Below are 19,015 nucleotides of genomic sequence, written 5' to 3'. Positions count from 1 at the left end.
GGGTACAAATCTCAGTAGTTGGGATCCTGTCCTGATAGGGAATCCTATCCCTAACCTTACCTTCCCCGATAGCCTATCCCTACCCCCTCCTTTCTGCCTTAAGCTGCCCATACATGAGAACGATTTTATTGCCAAACAGACGATTTTCGAGCAATTGGCCAATCACGACCAGATGCGCGCTCCCGCGGATCTTTTGCTTAATCTCCTGATCTTACATGCTGCAGGAAAGATCAGAAGATTTAGCAAAAGATCCATAGGAACGCACACGGGATCTTAAGATACTGTAAATCTTTGGTGAAGATGTGCGCTTGCCTGAAATCTTTTGTCCATCTTAAGATCGCAGATGTTCCTAGTGTTTGGTCCCCTTAACCCAAACCCATACTCACCTACTCTCCTAAATCATGAGGGAGGGTCCCGAAAATTGAGAGACCCTCCCGGCAGCACCGGAAGTCTAGGCTAGTCTACCGGCATCTCTGTACAACCCAGACCCAGCCGCCCACATTACAAGTATAAAAGGCAGCCTTTTCCTTTCTGGCTGATTTGTGTCATCCTAGCAATGCCCCCTCGATGTCAGTAATCTCAGTATAGCAAGGGGGGCACAGCTACGACAATATGTTTCGGCCACCACACCCCCATTCCACCCACTTACCTCCACTCGTGCCCCATGTGACAAAATCCCCCCCACCCCTCTGTGGCTGGAGAGAGCAGCCAGCTACCCCAAGGCCCGTACTTACTGTACCTCAGGGTTGCCTACCTGCCCCTCTCCTTCAGGGAGAAAATGCTCTGTTCCTGGTCTTCCCTGGTAATGTAGGATTACCATCACCTGTGGTGACACCTTTCTTATCAATTACTGAGCTCCCCACAGGTGACGGCAATCATACATTACCAGGGAAGTCCAGGAACAGAGCATTTTCTCCCTGAAGGAGAGGGTCAGGTAGGCAACCATGCTGTACATTCAGATTCGGTTGGGATCCTGACTGTTGGGATTGCGCTGTCGTTATTGTGACCAACAGGATCCTGACTCCTGGGATTCTAACCACATTCCCAAATGATATAACATAAAAGGGTCAATACATTTCATTGTTTGCTTTCATCCTCAAACCTGTGCCGCAATCTGACTCTGGCTGCATATTTTTACCCTCTGCACTGCATTAATATAGAAGCTTCAAATCCAATTGTCATTCAGGAAACACAAAGAATAATGATCCCTCTGTTATACAGAGATCAGCTTCTTGACTCGATCACATCAATTGCTGCAATGCTCTCATGTATTAATGCCGCAGAATGAAATGATTATATGTATTAGTTTGTATTTTAACATGTTCAACAGCTGACTAACAGGAAGCAGTAACAGAGCATTGCTTTGGTATTAATTGCCTTTGCCTGTGGGTGGATTGAGCACATGTTCATTATAGAGAAGGGGGTAATTACAAGATAAGTGTGATACTGAATAGTACAAAATTGCATTGAAAGAAATGTTTTCCATTGGAAACAAAGTCTATAAAAATATCTATCATTCATTTTGTCACAGTATTTATTCCCCGGATTAAAGAAGAAGAATACAACTTTATATTGATTATAAATAGCGCACATATTGAGGCTCTCAGATTGTCTGGCAGGCTCCCGGAATTTTAGGAAGTCTGGTATACCCCCCCACAATTGCGGAGAAAGGACAAAATAGGGGTCATTCAGACCCGATTCGCAGCCAGAACGTTTACCGAACATCTTTCATTCACGCGGCACGCAATGCCCCCCTTTGAACGAAGCCAGCGGTGGCAATTCGCAAGGCGATTGACAGCCGGAGCCTGTTTTTGTGCAGCTAGCCGGCATTTTCTGGGACACCAGCAGCGGCTTTTTTCTTCCCATGACCATCGGAGCGCTGAGTAAGTCTAGACTTACTTGGCATCGGCAAACGGAAATCCATTTGACGGTGAGTGATTCTGAATTGATTTCCCCTTATGTGCACGGCTGCGAATGCACAGAGGCGTAGGGGAAACTATGGTGGGGTAGCATTTACCTGATCAGGTCTGAATGACCCCAAATATGTGTGATCAGGGACCACCGACCAAAATGCATTATTGCACAGAAGGTATGGATCATAGTGTAGACAGTAACTGGGTCGACAAGCATTAGGTCTACATGCATGAAGGTCAACATGACTGAAGGTCAACATACAGGAAGGTTGACATGACTGAAGGTCATTATGTCTACACAAGCACTAGGTTGACATGGGGAAGGTCGACAGTCAAAAGGTTGACATGGGGTTTTCACTTTTTTGGGGCCCAAATTTCGACACAGTCAACACGGACACCGTAGCGTAGCACCGCTTCCCCTCGCATGGCTCGCTGCATTTGCCATGCTTCCACCTGTCGGCATCTCGGCTCAAAAATAAAGTGAAAAACCCCATGTCGACCTTTTGACTGTTGACCTTCCCCTTGTGGACCTAATGCTTGTGTCGACCTAATGACCCTGTCGATTTTCATTCATGCCGACCTTCATGCATGTCGACCTAGTGGTGTCAACCTAATGCTTGTAGACCTAGTGACTGTATCCCTGCACAGGCATAAAATACTTTAGTATCAATGCCCATTTCATCGTATAGTAATGCAAGTCACATCAACTTATACTGCTGTGCCAGGTAAAAAGCCTTACCTAAACTTTGACTTTGTACATGCTCTCTGCATTTAACAACTGCTGCTTAGCAAGTGGCACTGAATCAGGCCCTTATTCCTCTGTGACAGATGGAGTTCCACAAGGCTGAGTCCTAGATCTGCTGAGCCCTAGATCTCTATCTACTGTATAGCTGGGTTTACACTTAGCGATCCTCAGCACCGCCGATATTGTAAACTATATAGTGCTGCGAGAGAGCAATATAGTGCATACACGCTGTGAGAGAGCAATATAGTGCATACACGCTGCGAGAGAGCAATTTAGTGCATACACGCTGCGAGAGAGCAATATAGTGCATACACGCTGCGAGAGAGCAATATAGTGCATACACGCTGCGAGAGAGCAATATAGTGCATACACTCTGAGCGATATTGTTCATGATATCAGTCATATTCTTAATGATATATTGGCCAATGTGTACCCAGTTTATGTCACGCAGAAGATTCTCAAATTCACCAATCCTCTCCAGATCTCTTACCAGACATGTTGGACTAGGTTACTGACTGCCTTTCTGTCATTTGACCTTGAATATCATCTCGCCATCGCAACCACAATCTTTTTCTTTTCAATCTATATAATATTCCATCATCCGATTATAGTTGCTGACCTGACAGCTCTATTCCTGCTAAAAACAAAGCAATAAATCGCTACGTTCACTGCCTAGGTGTCATCATTGACTTGTCCATTGTGCGTCATATTCAATCTGTATCCAAATCATGTTACAAACACTTAAATGACATACCCAGAATACGCCCATACTGTATATCTCACAAGACACTGATAAAATGTAAATTCATGTGCTTGTCATCTCCCGCAATGACTTTTGCAATAGTCACCTTTCTGGTCCTCCCTCTAATAGATATTCACCAATTGTTAATGTTCATAGCTGCGCGGCTGATCTTCCTTGTACCTACTGCCTTGTATTGGGTAGCTGTATTTTTTTCAACTTCCGTATACAATACTTCTGCTTACATAAAAGGCTATCAACCCACAAGTGCCTACTGTACACCAACAAACACCTTGTTCCTTATCTTAAGATCTCCACATTCATCTCCTCCACTCTGTGGAAGATCTGAGCCTCACATCCACACTCATTACCTGCTCACAGTCACAGGGCTTTAGATAATAGGATGGACAGTCAAAAGGCCAATACCGAAAGGTCAAAACGCACATGCTCAACACAGAAAAAGGGTTGGCACCAGCAGTTTATCACATTCCAGAGCCACCCTCTTAATCTCTGCAGACTATTCTACCCAGTGGTGCAAGTAGAATTTTTTTCTTGGTGGTACTGATAGCCTCCACCAACAATGGGCGTGGCCATGTGTCATGAGGGGGCGTGGTCACACAAGCTAGAGGAGTGACTAAATGACAATAATGGTGTGGCATCAGGGGACAAGGAATGGGAAATAGGGATGGCTGGGGGTGGGTTGGCTCTTGCTTGGGGGAGAGCCGGGCAGCTTGTGCTTACAATTGTGGAGCCTGCTCTTCATGCTGTCGGCGCCGCTGATGCCTGTCAGTGTGACAGGCTAAATCAGCAGTAGCCGGTAGCTGCATACAGCACCAATCATAATGCTGGGTGGGCGGGTTGCGGATGCATTATATTTAGACTTAAAATGAAAATAGAATTAACAGTGGGTCTGGGCGTAAGTGGTACTGCGTACCTGCAACATCTTTCTTACAGGTACTCCGTACCACGCCGTACCCCCTTACTTGCAACACTGATTCTACCGAAGTGCTTCCCCATTTATATTGCACATTCAAAACTTTAAATATGTTCTCTTTGTACACAACCCGCTGCCCCCCGGCCAACATTGCTCTGTGACTGAATAATATAGCCAACAAACAACCTGCCTGGAACATGTTGCACTTATCCTCATGTATCCGATAGCTATTTTACTATAAACCAGGCATGTCCAAACTATGGCCCTCCAGCTGTTGTGAAACTACACATCCCAGCATGCTTTGCAATAGTTTTACCATTCCCTACTAGCAAAACTGTGCCAAGGCATGATGGGACTTGTAGTTTCACAACAGCTGGAGGGCCATAGTTTGGACATGCCTGCTATAAACTGAAAGCTAGAGAGCAGGACCCTCCTACCCCTATATCTGTCTACTACTCCAAAGTCTTGTTTTATTTCTGTTTTCTTCCCAATTGTAAAGCAAAACAGAATATGGTGGTGCTAAATAAACATTACAATATGTACAAATAGACAAGTCATCAGCAATCTAATGCCCCTTTCCCACTGCAGGTCTAAAACGGTAAATTGCAGATTTTTCAGCTCAATTTACCGTTTAAGGCTGCAGTGGGAAAGCGCTAGAGTTGAAATACCGGTTAAAGATTACCGGTATTTCAACCCGTTTAAAAAGCAGAGTCCTACACAGTTAAATACCGTTTTTAAGGCAGTGGGAATGCCTTTTAAACGGTATTTAAACTCCAGGCAGTCCCTGTGCCTGATGAGAACTAGTAGTTCCCACTTTGCGCATGTGTCATGAGCGCAGTGCATAATAATAAGCCGCTCATTACATATGCGCATATGTAATGAGCGGCTCATTATTATGCTCTGCGCTCATGACACATGCGCAAAGTTGGAACTACTAGTTCTCATCAGGCACAGGGACTGCCTGGACCCCATATGGACCCCCGCTGCCTCCCCACTGCCCTGCATCCCCGGCCTGGATCCCCGTGCAGGTAAGTACAAGGGGAGGGGAGATGGGGGCACAGGGGGTTAGGCACTCTTTACACTTGGGGGGGGGGGGGGGTTAGGCACTCTTTACACTTGGGGGGGTAGGCACTCTTTACACTTGGGGGGGTTAGGCACTCTTTACACTTGGGGGGGGTAGGCACTCTTTACATTTTAAACGGTTCGCTGCAATGGGAATGGTACTTAAACGGTATTTAAAACTGCTGCAGTGGGAATGCTAATAACGTTTTAAATACCGTTTAAAAATATCGTTTCAAAATACCAGTACTTAAAACGGGTCTGCAGTGGGAAAGCAGCATAATTCTTGAACAACATCATTCATGTATCTATTAAAATAAAGTATATTTATGTTCTTGAAGGGCTGACCAATAAGAGCCAAAAAGAATAAACTACCGGTTTGGTTCTACACTTAAAGTGTTAAAACTATATGTATCCATGACTACAAACTACCACCGTTTTCATTAAAGTAGCAATTCCATAAAAAATTTAAAAAAATTGAAGTTGGTTTCAGACTGCTATTCGTGATGAATTGTTTTGGATTTATTCAGGTCCTTTCAGATGGCCGATGTTGTTTGTTTGTTCGCTGGGCACACACACCCATCTTTGCAGCCGGAGGGCGGGGGATGGGGGAGTGTGTGTGTGGGGGGGGGGGGGGTTAGCATATGGGAACGCCCAGTATTTTATGGACGTACCACCATTTGCAAGGCGGGATCTGGTTCACTTGCAAGGATGCAAATTTTAATCCGAGCGAATGAACCAGAATAACCCCCACAAGGTACTATAGATGAAGGAGTGAGCAGAGAAGCTTTTAAGTGTCTCTCTGAGCTCTATCTGCAATGGAATGTCACATGGAGACAATTAATGCATGGCATTGATATCATAAAAAACAGTCTTGAAAAGTGATAAAGATAAAATACTAGCCAATCAGCTCCTGCAATTTTTCAAAAGGGTGTGGTATGACTCGCCGACGGTTGGGATCCCGACGGTCAGTATGCCGACATTGGAATCCCGGCCCACAGTGGGCTCGGTGCACTCGCCACAGGTTCTAGTCTGCCTCTATGGAGGTTGTGTACCCCCACGAAGAATAGCCGTTATGGGTTGGAATCGTGACAGACGGGCAGTTCAACAGTCGGGTTTCTGATGTCAGTATACTGACCTTTGGGATCCCAACTGTCAGTTTGTCACCCTTTTTAAACACAGACTGTAAAATGATAGGTACAGATGGAGCCAGGCTCCCTCTTGCTGGCGAATCGCCAGAACGTCATCGCTGGCGATCCGCCAGCAGCCCGGCTCTCATCTGACTGAGACGCGCATGCGTATCATGCACATGCGCATCTCAGTTTCCGGGCGGCGGGGCGACGGGAACCCTGCCCGTCTCTGCTTCAGGGAGACGGACAGGGTTAGGGGGGTGTGCGGGGAGGCGGTGTGGACCCTGGGTCACCGCCGACAAGCTGGCGGGGACCCGGGGGAACCGTGCGAAAGGGGATGCAAAGAAGAGACCCGCGCCCTCTGTATGAGCCGATTGGCTGGTCCTTTATTATTCGCCACATTATCACGTTTCAAGGTTTAATACATCTGCTGTTTTGTTCTCTATCCTATGTCTCAGGTCTAAAGCACTGTACAGTATATATTTGTTCTGTTTTTATTTATGATTACGGTACTTGTGTATTATCACGGCACCCATCGCATACCATAAGGCATACGATGGTATGCGATGCGATGCGATACAATGTTAGCAGATGTTATACAATTTCAAATTGTATACCATCGAATTGTATGCCATTGTATGGCATTTACAATGGTATAAGATTTTAAATTGTATAAGCACCGTAATGGGTGTTTTCAATGTTAAATGTGCCCCCTATAAGATAAATAATTGTATAAGCACCGTAATAGGTGCTTACAATGTTAAAAGCACCCCCACGCCACCCGTGCTATCAACCCGTGCTATCAACCCCTCGCGGGTTGGCGGTACGCATCCTCCGACCTTTTCATACCCCCACCATCCACGTCATGTTTTTTTAGCCATCATCGCTCAGCTCCCTCCCCCTTCTCCCCCGCTGGCTCCAGTCATACTCACCGCCGCTGAAGGACACGGTAAGCATCCTCCGACCTTATGCGCATGCGTGCAACATCGGTCGCACAGAGGACCGAGGGAATAAGAATAACGCCCTTAAAGGACAGTTCTGCTTTATTTCAATTTAGAATTAATCCGTTTCAGTTTACATATGACTGTCTGAGCAAGGTAAGATACAATGGTATAGAATGATATGATACACTGTAGCAATTCTGAAATAGAATGGGACATATTTCAGGTACAAAGCATATGCTTGAATCTGTTGGTTAACTTGAAAGTCCTACATAGTTCCACACAATGAATGCAGCAGATAAGAAGGCCTTTGTTGCACCGCCGATGGTATTAGAATAATTTAGGACTGTAATCATTATGATTAATCATGCACCATGACATTTCTGATAAATCTACTGCTCCAGCTACAGTGCCTTTCATTAAAGTACATCGTGGGTGGAGTGCCATCAGTGTGATACATCATGATCAGTCCACCATAAAAATGATGGATGGGACGGTGGAGAACATTAGATGAAGAGAGGAAGGATTCAGTGGGGTCTGCGGGAGAAGGAGGACGTATAAAGAGATGTGAAGGAGCCGAAGGGTTTGAGGAAGAATAAATATGTACTGAAGATAATGATGATAAGAAAATGAAGACGATTTGATGGATATTAGGAAAGGTGCTAAGTTAGAACGATGAGGAACTTTAGTGTTATCGATGCATCAAGGGAATTCTCTGAATGCAGAATAAGTATGGAAGAAGGGAAGTACAAACACCAAGTAAATGAATAAAATGAATAAAGTGAAGAGTTGAGGGGACTAGGAGAGATCAAGAATTGAGCAGGTACGCCCATCTGTAATGATTTGTAATAAGCACATCATAAACATGTAGGTGGCAGAATGGAAATGATTAATGATCTGCACAGTTTTTTTGAACCCACAGTAACCTCAGCCTGCTCCAAAATGGTAGATGGGGATAGGGGAGAATCAACTAGAAGTCAGAAGATCATTGGTCACGTCAATAGATCCCTCCAATCTGTGTGCTCTGAATCTACATCTGTCTCAGTATTGATACCAAAGGTGGACCTCTAAGGTCCACAGTCACCTATTTTGAGGGAAATTAACCCTTTGGAGTGTTTCAAGGGATTTTGTCAAAATTGGTGTGAAAGTTGCCAAGCAAACCTTTACATTAACCCTCTGATCGCCACTTTGCTGTGGCAGTGCCGCTCACAGTGACTGTTCTTTTTTTGGGTGCAATATTTAACTAAACTTCAAGTAACTGACTTGGCTGTGTTTGTATTGTATTTGTATTGATTTATACTGAAAGAGCAGTCGCTGTGAGCGATGCTGGCATTTTTAGCGGATATTTTAAAGATCTCTCACAGCAGCATTGGCACTCAAAGGGTTAAGCATCTTGTTTAACGAACCGATATGCATGAGACTACAAACTTTTCATTCCTATACAAACACATATATTCGGTGCAACAAGACATGAGAAACTGGTCAGCGCTTACGTCTGATTATGGCCCTTATTCTGGTTGAATTGCAAGGCTGCGAATTTGCAGCCTTGCAAGTACACCAAACCCCGCCTGGCGAATGCCCGACCTCCGCCCTCCCCCCTTCCTTCACAGCGCGAGTTCGCCTGCACTGGCTGCGAATGGATGTTTAACATAAACATCTATTCGCATGCTGCAGGGAACACCCACATCTATCAATGGTCGCCAAAATGCTGGGCATTCCCATATGGTAATGGGGCTGCCCGGCCTCAAAACCCCCCCGCCCCCCACACTCGCCGAGAATGTTTGTTGTGGGTGCACCCTGCCTCTGCACATGCACAGACGCACAACATCGGTCCTCCGTGCGAGGACTGGGATAACCCCCTTACAACAAGGCTGCCATCCATTGGAGTTGGCTATGCATTAATCGTGGATGGGGGAGGACTTACCTCTTCATACGCACTTTAAAACACTAGTTTAAGGGACAGGTTTATCAAGGCTTGGGGAGACATTAAGTGGAGAGAGATAAAGTAATCACCAATCAGCTCCCAACCATCATGCTACAAGCTGTTGAAAATGCCAGTTAGGAACTGCCTGTACAACACTTTATCTCTCTCTCTAAGATTTGATAAATCTGACCATTATATAGTGTGTGCGAGGAAGTTCCCTCATCAGTGATTTACATTCCCATCTGTCCAATAACTATTGGTTGTTGCCCTTTCCTTCAAGAAACAGGTCCTTTGTAAGCATTTTAGGTGACTGTGCAATTAGCAGGGTATGTGGCGGTGACTTGTGACAGTAAATACACACTGCAAATGACAAGGCATTGCTCAGACTACAATGAGCCAGTCTCTCTTCCCCGATTATACGCCCAATAGCTCCCATCATTTCCTAACTACGTGAAGGGGGTAAGTCAGCGCTGGTCCGTTCTGTTTCTACATTCTCCCAACCCTTGATCTCAACCTACTCCCCCACAAATTGTCTATTCCTCTGTGTGAAGGTCCACAGCCGTATACTGCTTATACACAGAAATAGCCCGTTGCTAAGGGTAATAGTATATTCGTGCTGCATCTATTACAGCCTTGGTGACGTTTTACACAGCATTATCTCATTACACAACCTCCAAACATCCTTCCATCGGATAAATGTGACCACATCCTGGGGGTATCCCCGTGCTTGGGTCCTGTATCCTCTACCCAGAGAACACATGAAACTAGATGCCAAAAGCTAGGCAAAATTCTACTGTCAAAGCTCTACTATCAATTACATAACACTCCACACACACACACAGACACTAACACAGACACACACACACATTAATACACAAACCTGTATTACTGAGCACATGATAAATCAGGTAACATACATAATAAGTAACACAGCATTTTGCTTGCAATGCCTGGATTTTATATATAGGACAGTGTTACTATGGAAATGAAGGTTTCCATACGGACATCATTGTATACGTCTACACACTGTATATAGCTTCACTCCTACACACTTATGATGTGCCAGAGAACAGGGACATGGCTTCTAGTCTGCAGTGGTATTATTCTAATGTATTATATACCTATACACTGCATATGCAGTACATATACATATATATACATGTGTGCATTACACTATACCTACAGTATGTATGCAGGGGAGCACAGAGAGAGATGACATAGTGCAGTGACTGTGTGGCTATGACCATACTGCCTGCCTGGCTCATGTCTCTGGATGCTGTGACACTAATGAACAGCATATGTCTAATGACAGGCCGGACAAATGTCATTCATCTACACTAACTGGCTGACATGCCAGTCCCTATATGCTGTCCGGTCCCTACAGGTTCCTGCATCCTTATTCATCTGTTACCGGTCCCTACAGGTTCCTGGACCCCTATCCGTCTGTAACTGATCCCTATCGGGTCTACCTATCTATAATTGGTCATTACATGGCCATACATCCATATCTATCTGTAACTGGTCACTACATGGCCATACATCCATATCTATCTGTAACTGGTTCCTACAGAGTCATTAATTCCTATAAATCTGTATCTGGTTCTTATTGGGTCATACATTCCTATCCATCTGTAACTGGTTCTTATTGGGTCATGCATTTCTATCCATCTGTAAGTAATCCTTATAGGGTCTACCGATCTATAACTGATCACTACTGTACACGGCCAAACATCCATATCCATCTGTATCTGGTCCCTTTAGGGTCATGCACCCCTATTCATCTGTAACTGGTCCCTATTGGGTTTCCTATCTGTAACTAATCCCTATAGGGTCTACCTACCTATAACTGGTCACTACATGGCCATACAGTACAGCCATATCCATCTGTTACTGGTTCCTACGGAGTCATTCATTCCTATCCATCTGTAACTGGTTCTTATTGGGTCATACATTTCCATCCATCTGTAACTGGTCACTACATGGCCATACATTCCTATCCATCTGTAACTGGTCACTACATGGCCATACATTCCTATCCATCTGTAACTGGTCACTACATGGCCATACATTCCTATCCATCTGTAACTGGTCACTACATGGCCATACATTCCTATCCATCTGTAACTGGTCACTACATGGCCATACATTCCTATCCATCTGTAACTGGTCACCACATGGCCATACAGTACAGCCATATCCATCTGTTACTGGTTCCTACAGAGTCATTCATTCCTATCCATCTGTAACTGGTTCTCATTGGGTCATGCATTCCTATCCATCTGTAACTGGTCACTACATGGCCATACATTCCTATCCATCTGTAACTGGTCACTACATGGCCATACATTCCTATCCATCTGTAACTGGTCACTACATGGCCATACATTCCTATCCATCTGTAACACTACATGGCCATACATTCCTATCTATCTGTAACTGATTCTTATTAGGTCATACATTTCTATCCATCTGTAACTGGTCCCTATAGGGTTATGCACCTCTATCTATCTGTAATTGGGGTGCCGGATGACTGGCTGACCGTTGGAATCCTGACCAACAGGGGATATTCTCCCTCGCGGGGGTAAACGACCCCCATCCCCCCCATAGATGGAGAATAGAATTTGTGGTGAGCGCAGTAAGCCACTGAGCCCACAAGGGGATATTTTTTCATACCACACTGAACCCTATAGGGTCTGCCTATCTGTAACTGATCACAACAGGGTCATGCAAGCCCATCCATCTGTAACCAATCCCTACTAAGTCATGCATTCCTATCCATCTATAACCAATTTCTATTGGGTCATATATTCCTATCATCTGTAACTGATTCCTATTGGGTCATTCGTCCTTTTTCATCTGTAATTGGTCCTTGCGGGGTCAAGTATCACAATCGACTGTATCTGTAACCATCCCTACATCCCTAACCAAATGGTCCCTATAATGTCATGAATCCATATCCATCTGTAACTGATCCCTACAGGGGTTTGCATTCCTACCCATTTGGAACCAGTCCCAACAGGGTCATGTATCCCTCTCTATAATTCTGTATCCCAGCCATTGGTGCCCAAATTCTACAGGGTCATAATCACTATACTGTACATTTGCAATTATCTACAGAATCATGCATCCCAACCATCTGTAACCAATACCAACGGGATCATGTATCCTAACCATCTGTGACCAATCCCTACAGGATCATGCATCCCAACCATCTGTAACCAATACCTACAGGGTCATGCATCCCAACCATCTGTAGCCAATACCAACGGGATCATGTATCCTAACCATCTGTGACCAATCCCTACAGGATCATGCATCACAACCATCTGTAACCAATACCTACAGGGTCATGCATCCCAACCATCTGTAGACAATACCAACGGGATCATGTATCCTAACCATCTGTGACCAATCCCTACAGGATCATGCATCACAACCATCTGTAACCAATACCTACAGGGTCATGCATCCCAACCATCTGTAGCCAATACCAACGGGATCATGTATCCTAACCATCTGTGACCAATCCCTACAGGATCATGCATCCCAACCATCTGTAACCAATACCTACAGGGTCATGCATCCCAACCATCTGTAGCCAATACCAACGGGATCATGTATCCTAACCATCTGTGACCAATCCCTACAGGATCATGCATCCCAACCATCTGTAACCAATACCTACAGGGTCATGCATCCCAACCATCTGTAGCCAATACCAACGGGATCATGTATCCTAACCATCTGTGACCAATCCCGACAGGATCATGCATCCCAACCATCTGTAACCAGTACCTACAGGGTCATGCATCCCAACCATCTGTAGCCAATACCAACGGGATCATGTATCCTAACCATCTGTGACCAATCCCTACAGGATCATGCATCACAACCATCTGTAACCAATACCTACAGGGTCATGCATCCCAACCATCTGTAGCCAATACCAACGGGATCATGTATCCTAACCATCTGTGACCAATCCCTACAGGATCATGCATCCCAACCATCTGTAACCAATACCTACAGGGTCATGCATCCCAACCATCTGTAGCCAATACCAACGGGATCATGTATCCTAACCATCTGTGACCAATCCCTACAGGATCATGCATCACAACCATCTGTAACCAATACCTACAGGGTCATGCATCCCAACCATCTGTAGCCAATACCAACGGGATCATGTATCCTAACCATCTGTGACCAATCCCTACAGGATCATGCATCCCAACCATCTGTAACCAATACCTACAGGGTCATGCATCCCAACCATCTGTAGCCAATACCAACGGGATCATGTATCCTAACCATTTGTGACCAATCCCTACAGGATCATGCATCACAACCATCTGTAGCCAATACCTACAGGGTTATGCATCCCAATCATCTGCCACCTGATCCCTACAGTGTCATGAATCCCTATACCTCTGTGACCTGTACCTACAGTTTACATCCATGCCCCTAAGTAACCAATCCTGATATAGTCACATATCCTATCCATCTATAACCGATCCCTACATGATGAAGCATCTCAGCCGTCTGTAACTGGCCCCTACAGGGTCAAGTATCCATTTAAATCTGTACTGGCCACTCCAGGGTCAGGCATCCCCATAAGTACAGGGTCATGCATCCCTATCCCTGCAGGGTCATGCATCCCTATCATCTTCTGATGATCGCTACAGGGTCATCGACCTCTTTCCACCTTTAACCAGTGCCAAGACTAACCAAGACTACATAGTCTTCCACCTCTGCATCTGTAACTGGTTCATACAGAGTCATCCACCTCTGTCCACCTATAACCAGTGGCTACATAGTCTTCCACCTCTGCATCTGCAACTGGTTCACACAGGGTCATCCACCTCTGTCCACCTATAAATGGTCCCTACAGGGTCATCCACCTCTGTGCACCTATAGCCGGTCCCTACAGGGTGCTCCACCTCTGCATCTGTAACTGGTATCTACAGGGACATCCACCTCTGTCCACCTATAACCAGTACCTACAGGGTGCTCCACCGCTGCATCTTTAACCAGTCTCTACAGGGACATCCACTGTCCACCTATAAATGGTCAATACATAGTCATCCACCTCTGCATTTGTAACCATTGTAACCAGTTCCTACAGTTTCATCCACCTCTGTCTATCTATAAGGGTCATTTATTCCTATCCCTACAGGGTCATGCATCCCTATCTCTACAGGGTCATGCATCCCTATCCATCTGCAAATGATCGCTACAGGGTCATGCATCTCTATTTGTAACTGGTCCCTACAGGGTCATCCACTTCTGTCCATCTACTGGGTCACCCACCTCTGCACATCTATACCTGGTCCTTACAGGGTCCTCCAACTTTGCACATCTATAACTGGTCCCTACTAGGTCATCCACCTCTGCCCATCTAAACCTTGTCCGTACAGGGTTAATCACCTCTGACCATCTATAACTGGTCTCTACAGGGTCATCCACCACTGCGCGTATATAACCAGTCCCTACAGGGTCATCCACCACTGCACAGCTACAGTATAACTGGTCCCTACTAGGTCATCCACCACTGCCCATCTATAACTGGTCCCTACAGGGTTATCCACCACTGCCCATCTATAACCGACCCCTACTAATTCACCCACCTCTGTCAACCTATAACTGGTCCATAAACGGTCATAAACCTTTGCACATCTACAACCGGTCACTATAGGGTCATATACCACTGCCCATCTATAACTGACCCCTACTAATTCACCCACCTCTGTCCACCTATAACTGGTCCATAAAGGGTCATAAACCTTTGCACATCTACAACCGGTCACTATAGGGTCATATACCACTGCCCATCTATAACTGACCCCTACTAACTCACCCACCTCTGTCCACCTATAACTGGTCCATACAGGTCACAAACCTCTGCACATCTACAACCGGTCACTATAGGGTCATCCACCACTGCCCATCTATAACTGACCCCTACTAACTCACCCACCTCTGTCCACCTATAACTGGTCCATACAGGGTCACAAACCTCTGCACATCTACAACCGGCCACCTTTGCATCTATAACTGGTCCATACTGGGACACCCGCCTCGGTCCACCTATAACTGGTCCCTACGGGGTCATACACCTCTGTCCATCTATAACTGGTCCGTACTGGGACACCCGCCTCTGTCCACCTATAACTGGTCCTTGTAGGGTCACTCACCTATGTCCACCAATAACTGGTCCCTACTGGATCACCCACCTCTGTCCATCTATAACTTGTCCCTAGATGTCCACCTGTAATCAGTCCCTACAGGGTCATCATCCTCTGCACATCTATAACCGTTCTGACCTCTATTACTGGTCCCAATATGGTCACCCACCTTTGCCCACTTATAAACAGTCCCCACAGGGTCATCCACCTTTGCCCATCTATAGCTGGTCCTTACATGGTCATCCACCTCTGCCCATCTTTGCTTTCCCTATAGGGTCCCTCTCATTTATTACCGTGGGAGAAGTCAGTTTTCGGATGCTCTCCCCTAGGGAGTCCAGATTCACCCGTCTCCTCCTGGTCGCTCTTCTGGGGCCAACAGCCGGCGGTGGGTGCTGCTCCTGCGACCCCGAGGGGCTTTTGCTCCCGTTCCAACACATCCTTGCCAGTGGGCATTCTGGCTCTTCTTCCGGACTGGTCTCAAGATAGTCAGATCCCAGCGAGCTGAAGGATTCGGATGAGATCTTCCTCCTGGACATGCTGCCGGCGCTGGGGGAACCACCATGAGCTGCTGGGTGCGCTATGCCGGGCTGCAGAGGGTGGCCGCGGTCATGCTGGGGTGCGATGCCAGGCTCCAGCTCGTCACTCTTATGCAGGGTCCCTGGTATCCCTGCGAGGCTGGGTGCACTGCACGTCTGGCTGCTTCTCTCCCCCTCTGTCATTCAGAGGCAGCTGCTCTTCCTTCTCCCATCCTATAATACGTGTGTCCTCCTCTCCTCCTGCCCAGGCTGCTGCTGCAATACCATCACATGCGGTGTCACCAGACTGGCACTCTGTGCCCGGGCATGGCAAGGGGACAAGCCCACCCCCCTTAATGTCTGTGCAATTGCCAGAGAGGAGGAAGAAAGGGTCTGTGCAATGCGAGCACTGTGCCTGGTGGAGATTCCTGCTCACAGCTGTGATGCACAGGCACGTCCCCCTCCTCCTGACACACAAAGCTGGAATAGTGACTTATGGGTACCAATGCACACTATGGCAGGCTGGTGCAGCTCCCCCACAGTCACACAGGGTACTGGCATAGTACCCCTCCCCCCACAACAGTATATACAGTAACACTCTCACCTGGGGGCACAGATGTCTGCATTGTACACAGTCATACACAAGCATCTATTTCATGTATTAAACATTGGAGAAAGCAAAATAGAGAGAGAGAGATAAAGTACCAGCCAATCGGCTTATATCTGTCATTTTAAAGGCTTTGTTTGAAAAATGATAGTAAGATAATACTATGGGGCATACAGTATGTAAAAAAAAAAGTTCTAGAGAAATAAAGTGAAGAGGGATAAAGTAACAGTCACTCAGCTCCTATCTGTATGCTGTGCCAACAATGATTGGTTGGTATGTTACCTGTCCCCAAGCTTCCATAAGTTTCCCCCTTTATCTCTCTTTCTCCAAGCTTTGATACATGTCCCCCTTTATCTCTCTCCAGGCACTGAACATGCCCAACCCCCGCACACATGTCTGACATTTAAAAGAACAACCCCCCCCACACACACACACACACACACACACACACAGAAAATTAGCATTGGTCATTATCGCTTATTACAGCCATTTAGAAAGCTTTTTTAAGGTAATGTATCATAGGGCCAAATCATTGAATTCATCCCCGTCCCCATGGAGGGGGATTTCCCATGCGCATAGGCACTAATGCACATGTGCAGTCCCCCGCTGGGGTGCTCTTGGCCTGATTGACAGGCAGGGGCCATTCCAGGGAGGATGCCCAGCATTTCATTGGCATGCACACAAAAACGGCGGGCGTGCCCATAGAAACACTGGACGGACCCCAGCAAACGCAGGCGTGCCCCTGCCTGCTCGAGGATGATGACGCATGACATCAGTGCCCGCTCCCAATTGGGAGAAGACCGTGCAGCAGAAAAGTAAGTGAACTATGTAAAAAGGTTTTGGATGAATCTCCTGGCGCTAAAATGATTTCTGGGTCGCCTATAAAGAGCAAAGGGGTATTTTCCCCAAAATACCCAATACAGAATAGGGAAAAACAAGTGGTTGTTTTGCTCTAAAAAGGGGCGCCCCTTTTTCGGTAGTCTGGTCTTACAACTTGAACAAAAATTGTAGAAATAAAGGTTTCTTTATATACGTGGAAAACTACTTTTAATCGTGAGTAGTGGTACGCCATCTTATTACCAAAAGATACCTTTATATGTGCGTCTCAGCTTACTGCCAGTGAGTTGATGTACGCTCACGTGATGTCATTTAATCAACTGATCTTTGACATATGAAAACGTATTTTACACATTGGCTTTTCATATTTTTATTTTTCATAACCTCCACCGAGAATTCATCACAGAAATAGGAGGAAAATTGAAAAGATATCGTAAAGAAGACTACACCTATTAGGAGAGTATTGTATATATTTCTACAATTTTTGTTCAAGTTGTTAGACCAGACTACCGAAAAAGGGGAGCCCCTTTTTAGAGCAAAACAACCACTTGTTTTTCCCTAGCAGAAAAGTAAGGCCTGGGCCATTGTTCTGCTGCAAACAGAGGAAATATCATTTGATGTTGAGTAACCATCTGTTATAGAGATATGCAGCCTAGACAGCAGGTCTGAATCAGGCCCCCTGTATGAAGCGGTGGTACAGGAAAATAACATGTATGTAATGGGGCACTATATGGCGAGCCGCTGTGCCAAGCTAGAGTACAATAAAACTGGGATGTCACTCCTGTGTAGCGGAAAATGGACACCAGGTTACTGGCTCCAATAAAAACCCCAACCAGCAAATGCTAAAAAAAATATAACTAATCACCTGGACAATCACTTAACTTCCAGGTCCGGAATCTATTGCATGAGCGATAGTGGAGAGGGATCCTTTAGATCCCTCTCTGAAAACAAAGCGAAAGTGTAGCCCATTAGACCTGATAACAGGGCCGCCGAGCTCCTAGGTTACCTTGGTAATTGGGGCATTTTTGCAGTTTCTAGGGGGGACAGCATTTGTCCATTATACCCTAAGGGTTTATTTACTAAGATGGGAGATCTATCGAAGATGGGATGTTGAACATTGCAACCAATTAGAATGTACCTATTTATTTAGCACCTCCTAGAAGATAATAGACGGAATCGGATTGTTGCCCATAGCAACATGCCATCTTCAATAGAACTCCCATATTAGTAAATAGGGCATAGAGCCCACACAGTAGTGCATTCACATATTCAAAAGCACAGTTGTCACCCTGGGGTAGATGTTTTACATATTGGAGAGAGATAAAGTGGAGTAAAAAAAAGTAGTAACCAATCAGCTTCTGTCATTTTGCTTCCTGGGTTTGAAAAACTGAGATGTTAGTAGATAGTAGTTTATCTGTCTCTACTGTATGAAGAAACGTGTAATTTACATACAGTCAGTAATACATTTCCTTGCTGTACTAAGCTA

At 45.7% G+C, this 19,015-nt stretch overlaps 1 protein-coding gene across 1 annotated transcript in view; it reads right to left on the bottom strand.

Annotated features, from left to right (window-relative positions):
- The window catches only part of GUCY1A2 (guanylate cyclase 1 soluble subunit alpha 2), a 176,934-nt gene extending 160,366 nt beyond the window's left edge, over positions 1-16,568 (bottom strand). The window contains exon 1 of the mRNA XM_083170033.1: positions 15,864-16,568. Coding sequence (XP_083026159.1) covers positions 15,864-16,289 — 426 coding nt within the window. The 5' untranslated portion in view covers positions 16,290-16,568. The remainder of the gene's footprint in view (positions 1-15,863) is intronic.
- Positions 16,569-19,015: the final 2,447 nt, after the last annotated feature.

Source organism: Crinia signifera, chromosome 2, assembly GCF_055691185.1.
Source record: "Crinia signifera chromosome 2, ASM5569118v1, whole genome shotgun sequence".
Lineage (NCBI taxonomy): Eukaryota > Metazoa > Chordata > Amphibia > Anura > Myobatrachidae > Crinia > Crinia signifera.
This window is presented reverse-complemented; position numbering and strand designations above follow the sequence as displayed.